General features: G+C 42.8%; 1 protein-coding gene across 3 annotated transcripts in view; it reads left to right on the forward strand.

Annotated features, from left to right (window-relative positions):
• RAB31 (RAB31, member RAS oncogene family) overlaps positions 1–22481 on the forward strand; it is a 107034-nt gene that overhangs the window by 56581 nt on the left and 27972 nt on the right. For all 3 annotated transcript variants that reach the window (XR_003005762.1, XM_024763846.1, XM_024763845.1), the window contains exons 4-5: positions 6960–7031; positions 8105–8211. Coding sequence is in view for 2 of the 3 variants with exons in the window: in XM_024763846.1 (XP_024619614.1) it covers positions 6960–7031; positions 8105–8211 (179 nt within the window). In the remaining variant the exon portion in view is untranslated. The remainder of the gene's footprint in view (positions 1–6959; positions 7032–8104; positions 8212–22481) is intronic.

The following is a 22481-nucleotide window of genomic DNA, read 5'->3' on the forward strand; positions in this document are numbered from 1 at the left end:
GGAGAGAAAGCCCAGCTGGGGCCTATCCTTGTTTGGAAATTTCGTGTATTTTCCACCACTGCTCATCCTTGATGTGCAGAATTTTGCTGCTTTGGAATTTATGTCACCACCAACCTGCGTGTAAGGAATTTTGCCTGAAGCAGACTGGGTGGTCTAAAGGATTAGGTTTCCTGGAGTAACACTTTCTGCCTGTGTGCTGAGTGTGTGTGTGTGTGTGTGTGTGTGTGTGTAGGCGTCCAAAGGATGCTGTGGGATGGGAAGAAGGGAGCTTTGTTTTGCTGGTATGGCAAGAGCAGGGCAGGGGAAGGAGGTTCCACGCAGAGCCTGTCTCACCTTGAACCGTGAGTGTCCTCACAGAGCTGGGAAAGCCTGAGCTGTCACCACCCACGCCCCACCACCGCCACCCCCAAACCGGTACAGAGCCAGACGCAGGTCAACACACTGTCTTGGGTCTTCATCCTGTGCCCCTAATGTGGGTCCTCAGGACACTCACTAGGTCCCTAGATGTTAATAAATATTACTTGAAAAAAGGTAAAAAGTAAATTAAAAATTCTGAGTTAAGAGCAAAATAAATAGGTTCCTTTACTACAGACATTTTCAGAGCCTTTCATGTACTAATAAAACTCCATAAACCTCCAGGGGAACATTGTAATATGTAGAGTTTCTCAAACGTACATGACCAAGAAACCTTTTTCCCAAAAAGTACTTCAAGGGCACAGAGTTCTGCAGAAAACCCTTCCCTGGGAAATCCTAAGCCATCTTGCCTCACGTGCCATTTCAGATTTTTCAGAAACTTGAGTGTAATTGCTGCCCAGTATTCCATCATACGGCTAAGCCAAAGTGACGTCTCCCGTCCCCGATGGTTAGACACTGAGGTTGATTACAGTTTTTCAGCGTTACTGATGATTCTAGAATGAATTCTGGTTTCTTTGAGGCCACCTCTGATCATCCCCTTCAGAAGTGGAATTGTTGAGTCAGAGCATATGAATGTTTCAAGACTTTTTGAAGAATTGTAATTTTATTGGAGTATAGCTGATTTTACAATGTTATGTTAGTTTCAAGTGTACAACAAAGTGATTCAGCTGTACATATACATATTTTCAATCTTTTTTAGATTCTTTTCTCATGTAGGTTATCACAGAATATTGGGGAGAGTTGCCTGTGCTATACAGTAGGTCCTTGTTGGTTATCTGTCTTATACATGGTAGTGTGTATGTGTTCATCCCAAGCTCCTGATTTATCCTGCCCCCGCCCCAACATTTCCCCTTTGGTAACCATAAGTTTGTTTTCTCTGTCTGTCTGTTTCTGTTTAGTAAATAAGTTCATTTGTATCCTTTTTAAAAATTAGATTACACATATGAGTGATGTCCTGTGATATTTGTCTCTGTCTGACTTTCTTCACTTAGTATGTTGATCTCTAGGTCCATCCATGTTGCTACAAATGGCATTGTTTTATTCTTCTTTATGGCTGAGTAATATTCCACTGTATATATGTACCACATCTTCTTTATCCACTCCTCTGTTGATGGACATTTATGTAAGACTTTCTAAATACATTGTCCAGATGCTTTCCAGAAAGGTCATGCCCACTTACCATTTTGCCCATTGCTGGAAGTGGGAGCAGCACTTTGCACCTGTGAACGCTGAGGGTCTTAGAAGCTCAGAGAAGGCCATTCCCTTGCCCTTACCCTGTAGACATCCAACAATTACAAACAGTCACACACATGGACATAAACAGCCTCTTCTTTTTTTTTTTTTTTTTTTTTTTTTTTTGCAGTACACGGGCCTCTCACTGATGTGGCCTCTCCCGTTGCGGAGCACAGGCTCCGGACGTGCAGGCTCAGCGGCCATGGCTCACGGGCCCAGCCGCTCCGCGGCATGTGGGATCTTCCCGGACCGGGGCACAAACCCGCATCCCCTGCATCGGCAGGTGGACTCTCAACCACTGCGCCACCAGGGAAGCCCAAACAGCCTCTTCTTTTGAGGGACAGATTGACTGTTGACAATGCCTGTGCTTCTTCTAAACAAATGTCACCTGAGAATTATCTGAACACTTTAATTTGGCATTCTTGATGTTTTGTTGGATAGTTAGGGAAGAAGGGATTTTGAATTGGCACCTATTGTGCTGATTTTCAAATAACCTTTCAAGGTGAGATTTTTAAAAAAGCTTTATCAACCTCCTGTGATTGAGAACTTTGTTTCTAGAAGAATCTTTTACAAGAGTGTTTCATCAGTCTTAATTCCAACCCCACGGAAATGGAATGATGTCATATTGAGTGTTGAGGCTGATTGTGGCTTTTGTTTTATATTTGTAGGGGAAAAGTATACACATTGTAGGCCAGACATGATTTATCTTTTTGTCCTCCACAAACATTATCCTTTGGCCAACGCATTACTGGGTTTTGGAACTGAGACACGAACTTTAACTCATTAAAACCCCCAGGTCCCTGGTAATAAAGTTTAAGTGGCTTCATCAACAGATTTATTTCAAAATGAATCCATTTGGAGGAAGGAAAGAGCAAGTAATGCATTATATACAAAGCTCTAGTAAATAATTCATGCGACCTGCACAGTAGTGACCGTTTCAGATTTACTTCACGGTGTTACGGCTGAAAACGAATTCTGTCTTAGAAAATCCATGATTGGATCCTCTTTGTGTATACATTTTGTACTGACTCTCCTGCTTCGAGTGTGTAAGTGGACCATTCTTAGACGGAGGCTATTTTAGAAAAATAGACATTTTATATAATTGGGCTAAAAGGACACTTTCTATGTATTCCTTTCCACTAGCAAAGCAGGAATGTTTTAAAAAGTACATGGCTTTTTTCTCCTTTATGGCAGGAATTCTGATTTTGGTTTCTGTATCTGGAATGGGTTGCCAAAGGATGGACTAAAAATAGATTTTTGATGCCTGACAAGGACAACAAACACAGAGCTGGGCAGCCAGTGCCTATGGAAAGGCTCTGTCCTCAGTGACTCCTGGTCAGCGGCCATGGTCCTCCAGCTGGGAACTCCTGGATCTATCCTGAGCTCCATCCAACCCATTCCCTTTTCCGAAAGCCACACAGGAGCAGGGCAGTTTCTCATCAAGGTGGAGACTTGCACGAGGGCCGTGGGGCTGGGGTGGGTGGCCTGCTTCTTTGCACACTCTGGTGAGGCCACACTAGCATCCTGCAGTAGAAGGAATCCTCGGCTTTGGGTGTGCTTCCAATTTCCAAATAGGATCATTTCACCTTGGCCAGTGTTGATTCAATGAAAAGTATTGCACGGGAAGTAAAAATGAACGATGGTTTTGTTGTTTGCCAGAAAAACATCAGGATCCGAACTTTCTCTCCCTGTTACCCCCTCCCCCCGACTCCCCAGTAAATATGGCTACTTTTTTTTTTTTTTTTTCGGAGCTGCTTTTTATTTTTATTTCTTTTTCTCTTTTAAAATTTTATTTTTATTTTATATTGGAGTGTAGTTGATTTACAATGTTGTGTTAGTTTCAGGTGTACAGCAAAGTGATTCAGTTGTACATATGCATATATCCATTCTTTTTCAGATTCTTTTCCCACATAGTTTATTACAGAATATGGAGTAGAGTTCCCTGTGCTGTACAGTAGGTCCTTGTTGATTGTCTGTTCTATATATAATAGTGTATATATGTTAATCCCAAATTCCTAATTTATCCCTTCCCCCCACCTTTCCCCTTTGGTAACCATAAGTTTGTTTTCTATGTCTGTGAGTCTGTTTCTGTTTTGTAAGTAAGTTCATTTGTATCATTCTTTTAGATTACACATATAAGTGATATCATATGATATTTGTCTTTGTCTGATTTACATCCACTCAGTATGATAATCTCTAGATCCCTCCATGTTGCTGAAAACTATTTCATTATTTTTTTATGGCTGAAATATGGCTGCTTTTAGAAAATTTAAAAATCATTTAAAAATCATCATAAAAATTTATACAGTACAGACTCTTATGAGGAAAAGGTACACATGATGAGAAATCCCACTGTTAACATTTTGAGAAACCTTCTGTTATGCTTATACACATGGACCCACCCAGACACGTTTTACCCAAAATTATATTATGCTGCGTCTGCTGCTCTGAGACTGTTGTTTTCATTTAATGGTATGTCAAGGATATCTTCTATAAATAAAAATCCTCACCATCATTTTAATGGTTATGGCATTTCCGTGATATACATACAATGTTAATGAATTCTCTATGATGAACCTTTGGGTTGTTTTGAATATTTTTCTCCCATTTACCACATAGGGATGAGGATCTTTGTGTGACGATCACAGAAATGGAACTTTGGGGTCAAACGATATGCACATTTCAACTTTTTGTTATATGTTACCAACAGTAGCTTTGAAAGAAGATCTCTTTTTTTTTTTAAATAAAAATTGTATATGTTTAAGGTGTACAACATGATGATTTGATGTATGTATACGTAGTGAAATGATTACTGCAGTCAAGCTAATTAGCATATTTTCTCTTCACATAGTTACCCTTTTTAAGTGGTGAGAACATGTGAAATCTATTCTCTTGGCAAATTTCCACGTTCAAGTATTATCAACCACAGTCATCACGCTGTATATTCCATCTCTAGACTTACCCACATAGCTGCAACCTCGTCCCCTTTGATCAGTGTGTTCCCAGCCACCCCTACCCAGCGCCCTCAGTTCCTGCTAACCACCACTCTGTTCTTTGCTTCTATGTACTTAACTTTTAAAAAAAATTGATGTATAATTGTCATACCACATTATGTTAGTTTCAGGTTTACAACACAGTGATTCGGTGTTTGTATGTATTGTGAAATGATCACCACAAACAGTCTAGTTCACATCCTAGGTGACATTCGTCACTGCACAGTTACAATTCTTTTTTCTTGTGATGAGAACTTTTAAGATCTTTTCTCTTAGGAACTTTCAAATATACAATACAGTATTATCAACTATAGTCACTATGCTATTGATTCCCTCCCCTGCCTTATTTATTTTATACTTGGAAGTTGGTACCTTTTTTTTTTATATAAATTTATTTATTTTATTTATTTATTTTTGGCTGCGTTGGGTCTTTGTTGCTGTGTGGGGCTTTCTGTAGTCGCGGAGAGTGGGGGCTACTCTTTGTTGTGGTGCGTGGGCTTCTCATTGCGGTGGCTTCTCTTGTTACAGAGCACGGGCTCTAGGCACGCGGGCTTCAGTAGTTGTGGCTCGTGGGCTCTAGAGCTCAGGCTCAGTAGTTGTGGCGCACGGGCCTAGTTGCTCCGCGGCACGTGGGATCTTCCCAGACCAGGGCTCAAACCCATGTCCCCTGCATTGGCGGGGAAGCCCGGAAGTTGGTACCTTTTGACCACCTTCACCTATTATGCCCACCCCTACCCACGGCCTCTGGCAACCTCCAGTCTGCTCTCTGTATCTGTGAATTCAGTTTTTGTTTTTAGATCCACATGGAAGTGAGATAATATGGTATTTATCTTTCTCAGACTGACTTACTTCACTTAGCATGATGCCCTCAAGTTCCCTCCATGGTATTGCAAATGGCAAGATTTCATTCTTTTTTATGGCTGAATAATATTCCTGTGTGTGTGTGTGTGGTGTGTTTATATATGTGTGTGGTGTGTGTGTATATGTGAGTGTGTATGCGTGTGTGTGTGTGTATCGTATCTTATTGATGATCCATTTATCAGTTGATGGACACTGGTAGTTTTTCCATGTCTTGGCTTTTGTAAATAATGCTGTTGTGTACATGAGGGCGAATATATCTTTTCAAGTCAGTGTTTTTGTTTTCTTCGGATAAATATCCAGAAAAGAAATTGCTGGACCATTTAGTAGTTCTATTTTTAATCTTTTGAGCAACCTCCATACTGTTTTCCATAGTGGCTACACCAATTTACATTCCAGACAACAACGTATGAGGGTACCCTTTTCTCCATATCCCCGCCAACACTTGTTATTTCTTGTCTTTTTAATAATACCTGTTCTAACAGGTGCGAGGTGATATCTTATGTGGTTTTGATTTGCAGTTCCCTGATGGTTAGTGGTGTTGAGCATCTTTCCATAAACAGGTCTTAAAATACCTTCCTGTGTAGTGTATGAGTGCCTCCTGCCCCAAACCCACACCAACCCTGGATATGATCAATCTTTTTAATACTTAATAAATTAATGAATACCCTATCATTGCTTTTATTTTTATTATTATCATTGAACATATTTTTAAATATTTATTGGCAATTTATTACTCTTCCTCTGTGATTTATCCATCTATATATATCCTTTGTTCATTTTTCTATTGAGCTATCTTTTTCTTATTGTCTTTCAAAACACCTCCGTGATATATGCTTCAGATATATTCAAATATAGTTAAAGATATATTCTTCAAAATATACATAAAATCTGTATGTATCCCCAGGATAAGTATCTGTCCTGCTTGGGGATGAATGATTCTCATGACCAGCAACACTTGCTCTGTTCACATTTGGAAGGAAGCTCATCTCTCTAACCATTTGTTGTGAATTTGTGGGACGGCAGCCTTCCAGACCCGAGGGCGGGGGCCGAGATGCCCTTGCTGCAGTGCTCTTCCTTAGCAGCCAGGCCCGGGTGGTGTCATTTGTGCCAGTCTTGTCTTTTCCTTCCCTTGGCAAACGTCTTATCGCTGTATCATCCTGATGAGATTGCCCTGGGTCCACCATATTAGATAAGTGATGAGCAGTAGAGAAAAGAAAATTCATAGGATAGCAACATTGAAAGTAACGTTTATTTTTGGCTTTTCCCAAGAATGAATCTCATGGTTTATAAACTACAAGGGAATGTGCCGTTGAGGAGGAAAATTTATCATCTGATCTGAATTCTGGGGAAATTCTAGGGATCCTATAGGGATGATGTAGGGTGATAATTTTATGTTTAATTTGGGGTTGCATAAAGTGTGTTCACTTTGGCCTAAAACTATCCATTGTTCCTAAACAGTTTCATTCACTGGCTCCCATGTACTATCGTGGATCCGCAGCAGCTGTCATAGTGTATGATATTACCAAACAGGTAAGAAGGTCCCCTTTAGAATTTAGGTGCCATTTATGGTGATCCCCCTAGAAAGACCAAGGCAGAGACATCAGTGAGTCTCACCAGCAGCCGGGGGTGAGATTCCGCAGTATGCTGGTTGGGGTGAGTGAACACCAAATTTTGAGTTTCTCTCATGTATATGTAGCTAAGCCTTTCAAATCTACCTGCTAACTTAAATAAACAACAATGATCATTCGCTTTTAAAATTGACTCTTTGTAAGGGCAAGGTTATGCCTGCTAATACTGGTCTCCAGAATGTCAGATTTTTAGGAAAAGGAAAATTACTTTTAAATTTTGCATGTTTGATGGTTATAGACACTTATTTCCTATTAGTGTTTCAATCATACAACTTGAAACGCCAAGGATGATGTTTATATATGTATAGTGTGTCTGCGTGCATATGGGATGAATGTATTTTTAGTTATCATCTTGAGGACCCAAGATACCCATCAATGAAGAACGGCAGTGGTCTGCTGGCATTTCCCCCACTCCTGGAACTCAGCGTTGAGGACCTGCTTAACTGAACTTAGTTAACTGCTTTAACTAATTCAATGCTGTGACCATCCGTGAGTTCCTGACCACTGCTTCCTAAATGGGGCGGCTACCTTGGCTGTTTCCTGGAGGTCATTGTGAGAGAAGAGCAGTTAGGAAAATAGGACTCTAAAGCGTGCGTTTATGCGCGCGCGTGCGTGTGTGTGTACGTATGTATATATTTTTTCTTTTCTGATTAAGCATGAACATTGGTTCAGTCCTATAGCTTTGTCTCACTCAAGTTGAGGCAAGGCTAACATTAATGTTATTTATAAAAGAAAATGACTAATATGATTATCTTAACTTCAAGTTTCCATTTTAGAAGGGGAACTTTTTACAGGCTCTGTAAGTATAACTTAGCTAATATTAAATTTTGTGCCAAGGTTGGGGTAGTATGTTAACCTTTGTGTGCCCCGTGAAGATATTTTTCTTCATTAAATTATATTGGGTTTGTATTTCTACATGGTTCAGATATTACACTGATGGGTCTTTCCCAAGATTGATTTACACTTTTGGTTTAGGATTCATTTCATACCTTGAAGAAATGGGTGAAAGAACTGAAAGAACATGGTCCAGAAAACATTGTGATGGCTATCGCTGGAAACAAGTGCGACCTCTCAGATATTAGGTAAGATGCATTTAAAAAATGTCTATGCAGTTCAAGTCCTCCATCCTGAATGTCTGTGCGTAAAAGGCTGTCACAACTGTGTGGTTAAGTCTGTTCTCAGTGTCATAATCTAATTTATGTCATTCACTTGTGATCAAGGTGGTATTTATTCAACCAGAGTAGAATTGAGGGAAAAATAATAGGGAGATGCACATTTGAGGGAGCACCCACTCATGAATATTTAAATCAAATCTCCTGTACAGAGTACAGTTACACCCCTGAATCTAGATGTCTTTGGGCTGAATGGTTCTAATATTTTTTTAATTAATTCATTCATTTATTTACTTGGCCATGCCGCATGGCTTGCAAGATCTTAGTTCCCTAACCAGGGATCGAACCCGTGCCCCCTGCAGTAGAAGCTTGGAGTCCTAACCTCTGGACCGCCAGGGAATTCCCTTATTATTGTTTATTGTTACCTTTCTGTTGTTTCTGTCATTATTTCTACTATTACCATTTTAGTAACATTTTCATATGGTGAGGAGGGTTAGAAATCTTCACGTCTTCCACAGCATCCCTGTTTGTTTTCGTTCTAGACTTTAACTTAAGGATGTAGCCAGGTCTATATGATCTCACTGTTTTGTTCTAAGATCTGAATTTGATGCATCGTATGTGAACATTTTGGCTTCCCCCAGAGACACTGGGTGTTGAACTTCCTCTGCCAGGAGAGAGATTTGTAGGGACCCAGTCTGCCTAGACTAAAGCTGTGATGATAGCTTTATCTAGCCTGATAAGCTAACTATTTTTACTAAATAAAACTGAAATAAAAAAGAAAACAATGAATTTGTGTTGTCTTCATCCCCTGGTTAATTTAATTCTCAGCAGTTCGAGTAGTTGATTTTCGTAAAGACAATGACACATGCTTCAGGTTTTGCTAATCCAAACCTGATGAAACCAAAGTGCAATGAACAACAGGAAAGATCTTGCGAAAGCCCTTAAGATGGCCTTTGCCAAATTGCTCTGTTTCTTTGGGATTTCAGAAGCTTTATATCACATTGCACCAGGTTGGTTTATAATAACAGCCATAACCACCACTTACTTGTTTGTCTTTCTGGGGGCTGGACAGATCTTTAAACTCCCCAGCCTTAGTTCAGATCTCTGCCTTCTGCCCTGTAATCCTGAAACAGCTTGCTTGTCCAGAATTCCCAGAAGAATGGTTTAACTTTTGTCATGGGAAGGAGGTGGGCTGGGTGGGTGGAGGCAGCCTTTGCTGAGAGAAAGCCTTTGCTCTCACCTGACACCATCGAATTGTGATAAAGGTGTGACTTCCAGTGAACTAAGCCTTGTGTGTCGTGGGAGAACGAATGGATGACAATTTAAGCAGAAAACGATTTAAACGTGAATGGAATTAGTTAGGACTCTTGACTATAGGGGATTGAAACTCAATTGAAACTAATTTCAGGAAAAAGGGGAATTTATTGGAAGGTACTAGGATCCACATGGTAAAAAAAACAGGGGTGCCTTTAGCTCTGGTATTTGATATGTTCCAGCTTTGGTTTCTAGAAAGATCCTGGCCTGGCGCTCTCTTTGTTTCTACATTGCCATAAAAGGATTGCCACACGTCATGAGAAAGCATTTGTGGCCAAGGGAGGGGATGTGGGCGGGACAGATGATTTCTCCCGCCGTAGTCACAAGAATGGGAGGGTGGGTGGTTTTGAAGAGGGGCAGTTCCTGGAAAAGTCCAACCTGATGTCTGTGACATGTTGGTTTGGCCGCTGGCACCGAAGTCACACCGTTTCTCAGGGTGGAATTCACTGTTCTGCATTCTCCTCGGCAGACATTCTGCTTTGTCTGCTTATCTATACTCCATCCCCAAAGGGAGATGATCCAGTGCTACTTCCAGCTTCCAGTGTGACATCATGGGGTCACTGTCCCATGAGCCCACGCCCCCTGGTTTGGCCTCAGTGGGTCCGAATGTAGCTTCTCCAGCTCCCGTGGTTGTGGTTTAAAGGGTGGAATGTGGATCTCTTGTTAGATACAAAACTCTCTTAGATTTTTCTCTTAAATTCTCCTTGTTATTGGATCAAGGACCTAACTCCCTTTGAGATTCTCCTTCAAACCTCTGATTAACTCAACAAGAAAACCCAGTTTGATGCTAGTAAATTTAAAAAAGCATTTAATATATTTTATTGAGATAATTGACAAACCATAAGACCCATCTGTTTTAAGCATGCAGTTCAATGAATTTTGTGTATGTATAGAGTTGTCTAGTCAGCCTCACATCTCATTTCAGAACATCTCCACTCTGCAAACAAGCGTCATGCTCATTTACAGCCACTTCCAATTTCCACCTCCTTCCCACCTCTAGCAACCACTAATCTACCTTTCTGTCTTTATTAATTTGCCTTTTGTGGACATTTTGTATAAATGAAATCATACAAACGTGGTCTTCTGTGCCTGGCTTCTTTCACTCAGCATACTTCCAAGGTCCATCCATGTTGAAGTTTGTATCAGTTACTTCATTCATTTTCATGGCTGACTGTTATTCCGTTGTGTGGATATACCACATTTTATTTTTTCATTCACCAGTTGAAATTCAAGTTGTTTCCACCTTTTGGCTATTATGAAAAGTGCTGCTGTGAATAATCATGTACAAATTATTTTTTTTCTTTTGGTATGCGGGCTTCTCACTGTTGTGGCCTCTCCCGTTGCGGAGCACAGGCTCCGGACGTGCAGGCTCAGCGGCCATGGCTCACGGGCCCAGCCGCTCTGTGGCATGTGGGATCTTCCTGGACCAGGGCACGAACCCGTGTCCCCTGCATCGGCAGGCGGACTCTCAACCACTGCGCCACCAGGGAAGCCCCGTGTACAAATTTTATACGGACATATGTTTTCATTTCTCCTGGGTGTATACGTAGGAGTAAAATTTTGGGGTCATTTGGTAACTCGGTATTTAATAATTTGAGGAACTGCCAAACCTTAAAAAAAAGGGAAAAAAAAAAGAACTTCAACCCTAGCCTCACACCTTATATAAAAATTACTCTAAAATGAATCATAGACTTTAATGTAAAATGTAAAACTCTTAGAAACTTTTAGAAAATATCTAAGAGAAGATCTTGAGAATCTGGAGTTAGGCAAAGAGTTCTTAGACTTGATAGCAAAATCCCAGTGTATCTAAGGAAAAATTGATCAATTGGACCTCTTCAAAATTAAAAACATTTGCTCTGTGAAAGCCCACGTGAAGAGGATGAAAGACAACATACAGACTGGGAGCAAATATTTGCAAACCAAACATCTGACAAAGGAGTAGCATGTAGGCTACATAAAGAACTCTGAAGACTTAATAAAGTCTAATAAGTTGTTTAATAAAGTCTCATTTTAAAATGGGCAAAAGAGATGAGCAGACATTTCACCCAAGAGAATATCAAGGTGTTGAGCAAAGCCCTGTAAAGATGCTGAATGTCATAATCAGACCATCAGAATGGCTAGAATAAGAAGGAGGGATGACGACCAGTGAGGGTGGGGAAGAGCTGGATCCTTCGTACATCGCTGACGTGAGCATAAAACCCTGGAAAACACTTTGGCGATTTCTTTAAAAACTAAATATAAAATTACCATACGCCCCAGCAATCACACTCTTGGGCATTTATCCCAGAGAAATGAAAACTTACGTTCACAGAAAACCTGCAAATGAAAGTTAATGGAAACATTTTTTTAAAAACAATTATTTATTTATTTACATTTGATTGCACTGGGTCTTAGTTGAGGCATGTGTGCTCCTTAGTTGCGGCATGCGAACTCTTAGTTGCGGCATGCGTGTGGGATCTAGTTCCCTGACTAGGGATCAAACCCATGTCCCCTGCATCGGAAAGCAGATTCATAACCACTGTGCCACCAGGGAAGTCCCCACAGAAACCTTATTTGTGATGGAATCGGCCCTGATGTCCTTCAGTGGGCACACCAGGGTGCATCACACTGTGGAATACTACTCAGCAGTGAAAAGGAACAAAACGGGTACAAGCAACCTGGACAAACCTCCAGGGAAATACGCTGAGTGAATAAAGCCAGTACCGAGGGTTTCATGTTGCATGATTCCACTTATATAACTTTGGGGAATGAAACCATTTTAGAATTAGAGGGAGATTAGTGGTTATGGTCGGGGTGAGGTGGGCGGAGGGGCGGGGGAAGGACAGCATGGACATAAACGGGCAGCACGAGGCATCCTTGTGATGCTGGAAACGTCCACCTCTCTGTGGGGAGGACACGAACCTACACGAGTGATAATACACACACACAAGCACCAGTAAAGCCAGGGGAATCTGAACAACATGGAGTGTATTGGTGTCAGTGTCCTGGGTATGATGTTACAGTTTTGCAGAACGGTGCCATTTGGGGAAACAGGGCAAAGCGTACAAGGAGTCTCTCAGTATTTTTTCTTGTAACTGCGTGTGAATCCACAGCTACCCCAGTACAAATTTCAGTCAACAAAGTTGGATTTAGATAAAAATAAAATAAGTAAATATTAGGCAGTGGTGTGTGTGTGCGGACATGTATATGTGCACATATACATGCATATTATGTATATTATATATGATTAACTCAAGTTTTGTAAACACACTGAGCCAAAGGATGACTTTAACCACTCCCCCGCCACACCCACTGTACAGAAGAAAAACGGGAACTCTATTAAAAACTCCTGTTTAGGAAAGCGGAGAAGGGGAAGCCTGGTGGATTGGTCCTTGCCCAGAGGATAAACTTTCTCCCGCTAGACAGAAATAGTCTGGTAAATGATAGGCCTGCGAGCCTAATGACACCTGCTGTTGACTCCTTTCCATGGCAGTGGAATTGCGTTCTTGGCCAACCAATCCAGCTGCTCCAGATTCCGCCTGCCGGTACGATTTTTCTGGGGAGTTAGCCAAGTCTCTCCACCCCAGACCTTATTTAGAGCTTGACCTTCTTTTACTCTAATCTAAAATACTTTGCTCTTCTGTAATTGCCACAAGACTATAGTTTCTTTTTCACTGGGGGTTGGAGAAGGATAGTATGTAGATTTGGTGTGTGTGTGTAGCAGGAGCCGGGCTCACCTAACAGACTTTGGTTGTGTAAGCTTGTAAATCCTTGAGCAGAGCTAGGCCTGGCGTAGTTTGAAAGTGCCTGGACTTGAAATGGGATTAACTCCCTGAACTTGACTCAGCCACTGGAGGCTTGTGTGCAGAAGTGCTTCGCAGGGGAGATGCCGATCATGGGGTCAGTGGGTTTCACATCCACCAATATTCCAGAAGAGGGTAGAAGGGTCTGACCACACCCCAGCATGAAAGGCCCTCACGGGCATCTGATCAGAGGAACTCAGGACTTCCAGTTTGGATTTTTTTTCAAGGCTCCTGATCTTTCTGAGAGATTTTCCTGAATATCTTGAAGAATTCTAGACAGAATCTCCTCGGGCTCAGATTATTGTGGAGTTGGAGTGATGTGTGGTCTCTCTGAACCCAGGCGAGGAAGCAAACTGGAGTTGGTGATACTGTGTGTGAGAAGACTGTCCCCGGCTTGTGCACAGCAGGTGCTCCGGGGACATCCCTTCCCTGCTTTCCTGCCCCCTCCCTCCCCAGTGAGGACGGGCCTTGGGGAGAAGTGTGTGTGACTCCTGATGGGGCCTAGGGGATGGGGCACCTCCCTTCTCCTTACCATCTACTGATGCTGGAAGGAGGCGTTGCAAATTGGGGACATTTTAGGAACATACATAGTTGAAATAAAATCAGAGAGCCTGCGCTGAACTGACTGTGCAGGGCCTGAGGTGGCCGGCTGGAGGAGCGCAGCCAGCTTGGAGCCCGGACAGTGACCATTTGCTGACATGTGCTGAGCAGGGCGGGTCCCAGGCTTCTGAACTAGTAACACGAGGCCTCGGGCTAATTCCAGGTGCCTCTGATGAGGGCACATTTGGCCTGGGGTCTAGAGGGAAAAGAAACCTTCTTCTCAGAAAGTCTGGAGAGCCTGCCAGAGACTGCACAGCCTTGTCCTGGGCCTGGGAAATGTTGGGCAAACAAGTCTTGAAAAGAAAAAAAAGAAATAGATCACCTTGCTTTAGGAGTTTTAAAAGTTCCATGAACATAAGAATTGCTTAGCACACTTGTTAAAATTCAGATTCCAGGATTCAGTTCCGTAGATTCTGATTCAATAGGGCAGGAGCAGGCTGGGGACAAATACATTTTGTAAAGCAGTTCTTTTACAAGCGGTCCAAGGGCCATACTCGCAAAAGCATTGCCTTAGGTGATAGGAGTTGATGCGAGGGAAGAGGAACGGGGTCCTGGAACCTGGCTGGGCTTCTGACTGCAGGCCACACCTGCCTGGGCCTCCCTGCTGCCCTTCGGAGCTCACAGAGGCTGGAAACAGTGGTCCAGCATCATTCAGGATACGGAGGAAGCACCACTGACCCACCGTCTTGTCCCCTTCAGAAGCAGCTCCAGTTCTCTGCCCCATTTTCTGCATCTCACAATGATAGTCATCAGGAGAAAAGGTGCGACTGTGGGCTGGTTTGCCTCCATCTGATTAATATCAGATGCCGCTGGACCAGCATCTTGCACCCAGCCCCCTCCTGGATGCTGGGACTCCCCCAGATCCAGCCTGTACTTGGTTGCCTTGGCTTGGGCCAGGAATTAGGATCACCTTGCTTGAGTGCTTTCATGTGATGCACTGCAGGTATTTCAGGAACCATCTGCTTTAATCAATGATGGGGGGAAGGATCCTCCAGGTGTTGAGGTTAGAGGAAGAAGAGGTTCCCTATCCCACCCCTGACACTTCAGCCAGAATCCCCCCTTCACTTTTCCCCGTCAGCCTTTCAAGCAGCCTTGATCTGTAGCCATCATAATAAGTAATTTATTGGAGAAATTACGCCCACCCCACCCCTACCTCATAGCAGGTTCCAGTTCTGTTTCCTTGGCTTTTCTTTTACCGATTTTGGACTCTTGACTCTGTACACAAACCCCCCTGTGACCTCTCCAGATTAGGAACTCTTCCTGCCTTTCTTGATCACTTAGACATTGGCCTTCCTCTAATGGGTTCCAGCTTAGGGGTCTCCTGACATCCTTAGGGCTGTGAACGAATCAGAAAGGGTGAAGGAGTGATGGTGTAGAAGTGCTGATAGGAGAGAGCCTTTGAGGCCTGATTTATTTTATCTTGCCTGTGGTAGCAGATGGAAGTTACCCACCGAAAGTAGTGGTGGAGTCTGGGGCTTGGAGAGGTGGTGGGTGATGACCTGGGGATGCCCAAGGTTCCTCCCTTCCCCCACTAAATACAACCCAGGAGATGATCAGGGATGGAATCCTGAGGAATGGAATCAGGGTCTCTGAGATCTTACAGCAACACTTCTGGTGTCTCCAAGAGAAACACTGTGAGACATTGGTTGGGCTGCTGTCGATGAGTCAAGACTTTTCTCCTGGAGTAGAGGTCGTCTTCCAAGAACAGAGCAGCTGGGGTAGAAGTGAAACTAGGCTGGGGGACGAGGAAGGCGATTTATTCTACCAGTTTTCAGTTATTCGATTAGCAAATAACTTTTGGTAGTTCTGTGTGGAGCAAAGTACTATGGGAAGTACAAGAAAAGAGAAGAAAATATTTTCTTAGAGCTATTTATTTCTATTTGGGGAGCCAAGAGGGATATACAGGGGGAGGAAAATATCTAATGAGTAATACAAGACTATGTTTTTTTTTTTTTTTTTTTTTTTTTTTTTTTTGTGGTACGCAGGCCTCTCACTGTTGTGGCCTCTCCCGTTGCGGAGCACAGGCTCCGGACGCGCAGGCTCAGCGGCCATGGCTCACGGGCCCAGCCGCTCCGCGGCATGTGGGATCTTCCCGGACCGGGGCACGAACCCGTGTCCCCTGCATCGGCAGGCAGACTCTCAACCACTGCGCCACCAGGGAAGCCCCCAAGACTATGTTTAATAAAGTTCCAAAGTTAAGGTGCAGGAAGGACAAAGGGATTCAGGAAAGGGAAAGTCTGTCGTTGCAGACGGTGATTTGGAAAGGCTCATGGATAAAATGTGTCACAGGCTGGGCTGTTCAGGATGAGTCGGGTAGGAGGAAATTCCAGGAAGGGAAGATCATGGACAAAGGCATGGGCGTGGGAGGGCCTTTGACAGGTGTCATGGCAGGGTGGGGGGGGATACCAAGAGTATCTACCTGATCGTCTGCCCTCAGGAATGGGGAGAAGATGGGTGTGTGGTGAGTGGCTTAAAAGTATGCCGAGTGTCTGGGCTCAGTGGGCAGGGCCAGGATGGCAAACCCCCGAGGTCCTGCCTCCAACTTCTGTCTCTCATCCCCAGGCTCCATTGCCCATCAGTCATGGCTCTGTCTTCTCCTGAGCCTCTGTGGTCTCAGGCTTCTTAACATAGAGCTGCATGTAGTCACCACCAGCTAAAGCAATGGAACCTATCTGCCAACACCACGGTAGGTGTGGGAGCCTCTCTGGATTCTTCAGCAAGTAAGGCTTCTTGCAATTTCCTGTGTCATCTAGAGCGGGAAACCAGGGTGAGAGCTGGATATTGCAGGCTCAGTGCCCGCTGTGCAGCTTCCTGAAACACATGCCAACCCAGCCAGAAATCATCAGGTACCAGTGGTTTCAAGTTTTGGGGAGGAAGTTGAGGTCTTCAGTAGATGAAAAATATATTTGGAAATAAATATTGTTTTACTAAGAATACATGAATTGCTTTCACTTCTTACGTGTGACTCCAAAACTCATTCCATTCTTGACAGTGGGCCAAAAATGGGTATAAGAGTTTGTTTAAAATTATACAAACCAAATAACAGAACTTGAGATGTTAGATGATAAAAATCCAGTTTATTCCAAATACTAAAAAGCAAAAAAGCCAACGAACATCAAAAGCCACTACTGTGCAAGGTGTGGAAATATCATGGCAAGTATTAAAACACACCCAGGGACTTCCCTGGCAGTCCAGGGGTTAGGACTCAGAGCTTTCACTGCCGTGGCCCTGGGTTCAATTCCTGGTCAGGGAACTAAGATCCCACAAGCCACGCGACACAGCATAAACAAACAAACAAACAAGTAAATGAATGAATGAATGAATAATACATCCAGCATTTTCCTTACATGAGACGAGGAAGCAGAGTAGTCTGCGTTGTTAAAATGTGAGTTTTGTGCCCTGAGATGCACCTTCGCGTGTTTCTACCTTCTTCTGATGCTGTGCAGTGGCTGAGCCTGCATCTACTGCTATTATCCAAGTGGGAGGGAAGGAACTGAAGACTGACCTCCCCAGAGAGGGATCTGGAATTGCTCTGTTTCAGTTATCAAGTATTCTTAATGAAGAATCTATAAAACACTTACGTATATCTTAAAGAATAATATGAATTTGAACAGCTCTGTACCTACTCAATCACATCCCCTTCTCCCCATCCAGAAGTAACTGCTGCTCTGACTTTTGTGATAACCATCACTTTTTTTCTTTGTACTTTGCCACCCATGTTTGCATATCTAAACAATAGATTTAGGTTTGCCTGTTTTTGAACTTTATGTAAATGGAATAACCCTGAGTGTATTATATGATGGTTTGTCTCTTACCTCAACATGCCTGGGAGATTTCATCACAATGAATGTTAGCTGTACCTTGTCCCGTTTCCACAGCTGTACACTTTTTTTTTTTTAAGGCAGTCTTAATACACTTTATTTACTTTTTAATTTTTATTTACAAATTTATTTATTTATTTTTGGCTGCGTTGGGTCTTCATTGCTGCGCGCGGGCTTTCTCTAGTTGCAGCGAGCGGGGGCTACTCTTCGTTGCAGTGCACGGGTTTCTCATTGTGGTAGCTTCTCTTGTTGCGGAGCACGGGCTCTTAGGCACGCGGGCTCAGTAATTGTGGCTCTCAGGCTGTAGAGCATAGGTTCAGTAGCTGTGGCACACAGGCTTTGTTGGTCCGCAGCATGTGGGATCTTCCCGGACCAGGGCTCAAACCTGTGTCCCCTGCACTGGCAGGTGGATTCCTAACCACTGCGCCACCAGGGAAGTCCCGTGCACAGTTCTATTTGATAAGTGCAACACAACTTATCTATCCATCCTACAGGTGATGGGTATTTGTGTTATTTCTGCCTTGTTATTATGAACATTGCTTCTTGAACATTTCTTGCATATCTCATAGTGCCACGTGTTAGCATTCCTTTAGGTTCAGGTGTGTAAGAGTCTAATTGCTGAGTCACAGGGTGGGCGCAAGCTCAGTTTTACTAGGTGATGCCAATGTTTTCCAAGGAGGACACCGGTAGTGCAGGAGACTTCCTGTTACTCAATGCCCTTAGTGCTGTAAGACGCCAAGGCGTGGAGAGAGATCTGATAAGAATTTCAGTTTGCGTTTCCCCAGTTACCAGGGAAGTTGGCATGTTTTTATTTATTGGCCGTTCAAGTTTCGTCTTGTGTGGAGAGCCTGTTCAAGACTTTGCCACCGTTTGGTATATTTACCTTCATCTTGTTTATTCATCTGTCTATCTATCTATCTATCTATCTAATTTGATGGTATGTGTTGAAATATCTTCTCAAATTTATGTCTTGTATTTTCACTCTTTATATATATTTTAAAATTTTTATTTATTTATTCATTTTTGGCTGTGTTGGGTCTTCATCGCCGTGCGCAGGTTTTCTCTTTTGCGGCGAGTGGGGGCTACTCTTCGTTGTAGCACGCAGGCTTATCATTGCTGTGGCCTCTCTTGTCGTGGAACACAGGCTCTAGGCACACAGGCTTCATTAGTTATGGCACGTGGGCTCTAGAGCACAGGCTCAGTAGCCGTGGCGCACGACTTAGTTGCTCCGTGGCATGTGGGATCTTCCTGGACCAGGGCTGGAACCCGTGTCCCCTGCATTGGCTGGCAGATTCTTAACCACTGCGCCACCAGGGAAGTCCTCTCTTTATATTTGTACAGCATCAGAAGCCTGTAATTCCTACCTAAGAGAATTTATCAAGTTTTTCCTTTATGTTTTTTTGGGGGGAATGGTCGAGGGAGGGTGAATCATTTAAGAAATCTTTCTGCACCCCCGAGATCATGAAGATATTCCACTGTGTTGATTATCTTTTAAAAACTTTACAGTTTTGTTTTCCTGTCTGTCTTTAAGTCACTTGGCACTGATTTTATGTGTGCTGCCTAGTTTCTCCTATGTGGATATCCAGTCGTCTCAGCACTCTTGGTTGTAAAGTCCATTCTAGCCCCGCTGAAATTCCACCTCAGTCGTGTATCACGTGTCCTGGGTGCACAGGTCTGTTTCTAGGGCTCTCTGTTCTGTTTCACAAGCCGACTTACCTATCCTCACACCTATACTACACTGACTTAATTATCACAGCTTTCTCATGAATCTTGATAAATGGCCTTGGACTTCTGATATGATCTGGAATCTCTGTAAGCGATATTTGTTGGCCCCAGGGAAGGTTTCCTGAGGGTGTAGGGTGTGGGTGTGGGTGTGTGTGTTGTGGTCTGGTGGAGATTAGGAGAGTGTTGGGGCGCAAATCTACATGTGTGTGTTGGGGAGTGTTTATTTTTATGGCCGATTTAAAAAATATTTAAATAAACTTTAGTTTAGAATAGTTTTATATTTACAGAAAAGTTGCAAAGATAGTATGGAGTTCCCATATACCCCATATCCAGTTTTCCCTGTTGTTAACATCTTACATTAATTACTGTGGTACATTTGTCACAGCTAAGAAACCTACATTATACTTTATTATACTTTGTATAATACTTTATTATTAACTGAAGTCCATACTTTACTCAGATTTCATTACTTTTCCCATAATATCCCTTTTTTATTATAGGATCCCACCCAGAATATCATATTACATCTAGTTGCCATGCCTCTTTAGGATCCTTTGGGCTGGGACAATTTCTCAGACTTCCTTTGTTTTTGATGACCTTGACAGTTTTTAGTACCAGTCAGATATTTTGGGGACTGTCTCTCAATTGGGGTTTGCCTGATGTGTTTCTCATGATTAGACTGAGGGTTTGTGTCTTGGGGAGGAAGGCCACAGGGGTGAAGTGCTCTTTTCATTACTTTATTATTAATTAAGCATAGCAGGGGTTCATGTTATCAACATGATTTGTCATCCCTGATGATACTGACCTTGATCACCTGGCTGAGGTGGTGACTGTAAAGTTACCCTCCCCCGCTTTGCTTACCATGCTGTTTGGAAGGCAGCCCCTGTTCCCAGCCCTCACTCAAGGGGTAAGGATTGTCCTCCACTGCCTCGAGGGAGGAGTCCCTACATAAATTATTTGTAATTCTTCTGCTGATGAAATTTGTCTCACCCCCATTTTATTTATTCAGTCATTTACTTATATCAGTGTGGACTTATGGATATTTATTTTATGCTTTAAGTTATAATGCAGTATTGTATCATTTAATTTGTTACCCAAATTGCTCCCACTTTGGCCGCTGGGAGCTCTTTCTTTTGGCACCTGTGTCCCTTTAACATGTACGCATCATTTTGGGTTTTGAGTACTTCCTTACTTTCTGACACAATAAGATGTTTCAGGCCCATCTTGGATGGCTTAGGCTACAACCCTAGACTCAGCCATTTCTCCAAGCAGCCCTCATTCCTTTTACTGGAGAAGGGTATTTAGAAACCAAGATCTGGGCTGAGTGTGCTCGTTGCTACTGGGGTGTCATTGAGTCTAGGCCCTCTGGGTGAACAGAGCTGGGAAGTATATGTATGTATGCTAACAGGAGTATACATACACACATATCTATAATTATTTCTGTAAGTATCCATTTGTATCTATATTAAGATAAACATAAGTTCATATTGATAACTCTGACTTTAATCCAGAACCATAGGGATCATTGTAACCTTCTTTACAGGGCGGGGGAGGGCTGTTTCAAAAAATTCTCAACTGATGTATGATTAAACAGAGGGATAAGCGTTTGTTGCTGGATATTTTCTTAGAAGATATAACAATCTTTCCCCTTTCACTTTACATATTGCCCAGACCTTTAGGAGTTCAAAATGTGACTTCTGTGAAGAAATACAGCTATGTCAGTGGTTACTTTCAAATGGCACGATATTTACTTATCTTTATATACTGTTTACTTAGGCGGTGGATTGAAAACAAGTTTAACCGTCATCACCATTATCATCCTTGTCAACCTGAATTGAATGCTTACTGTGTGCCAGATACTATTATAAGTAGTTTAACTGAATCTTCACAGCCCAGTGAGTTACAGTCATTCTCCCATCTTATCGATAAGGAAACAGAGGCATGGAGACTGAAGAGCTTGCCCAGGTCCTGTGGCTGAGAAGGTGTAGGGCCCAGCTTTAAACCCAGGTAGTCTGTCCCAGAGCCGATGTTTGTTCTATGTTCCTCTCCTAAGAAGTACGAACAGGATCCAAGAGGGAAAATAATTTCTGATCTACCGAGAGAAAATAAATGGTAGCTGATTTGATTCTGCTCAGAGAATTTGGAGCTAATGATTTTTTCCAATGGTTTCTCTGGCCTCTTGGGACTAGCCTACATTTCTGTCTGGAGAAGGGGTATTTGGAAGCAGAGGTAATGGCCAGGCCCCCATCGGGAACCTGTGTTTTCTGCTCAGTCCTCATTCGTTTCAAATTCTGACATTTTCCATGAGAAATAGTCCATCTAAGTCTGTGGCAGGAACCTGACACTGCTTGTTTGAACCTGACACCAGGAATTTGGCCCCAGGTTAATAACATTTGCAGACACATTAATAAGCAGGCTCGGCCCCCTGGGAACAGAAATCCTTCCCAGGGTACACATGCCAAGTGCTTTAACTGTAAGCGCTTAGATCATCGTAAAGAGTTATTGTCCAATCAGATATTTATTGAGAAGGTAGTAATTCTTTTTTTTTTTTTAAAGTTCATTTAAGTTTTAGTTCCACCTGGCAGATAAACCAATCTGAGGGTCTAAAAGAACTGGCATTTTGAACAGAGATTTTGCTGATTTAATTATTGCTAACATGGTTGCCTCCTCTGGGTGCTACACAAATATCTTGGATATTTAGAGAAAATACGAGCTGGTAGGAGCACAGTAAGCCCTGATTATGCATTTCAGTGGCTGCTTGAGGGAGCTGGGGAGACGGAGACCACTTCATGACACACAACAGCCTTTGCAAACAGCCTGCAGCCTTCCTCTGATGGGCTTTGGTGGCATGTATTGCTTTTGGCTAGAATGCCTTAAACACATGGGAGGGTTTTGACAAAAATAATGCCAGCAGACATTCAACAGCCTCTCCTGCTCACAACGCCTTGGTGCGTCCTCATGGCCAGCTTAGTTGGTTGCTTCAGTTTGACCTTGGCTG

This window comes from Neophocaena asiaeorientalis, unplaced genomic scaffold, assembly GCF_003031525.2.
Source record: "Neophocaena asiaeorientalis asiaeorientalis breed wild unplaced genomic scaffold, Neophocaena_asiaeorientalis_V1.1 scaffold110, whole genome shotgun sequence".
Lineage (NCBI taxonomy): Eukaryota > Metazoa > Chordata > Mammalia > Artiodactyla > Phocoenidae > Neophocaena > Neophocaena asiaeorientalis.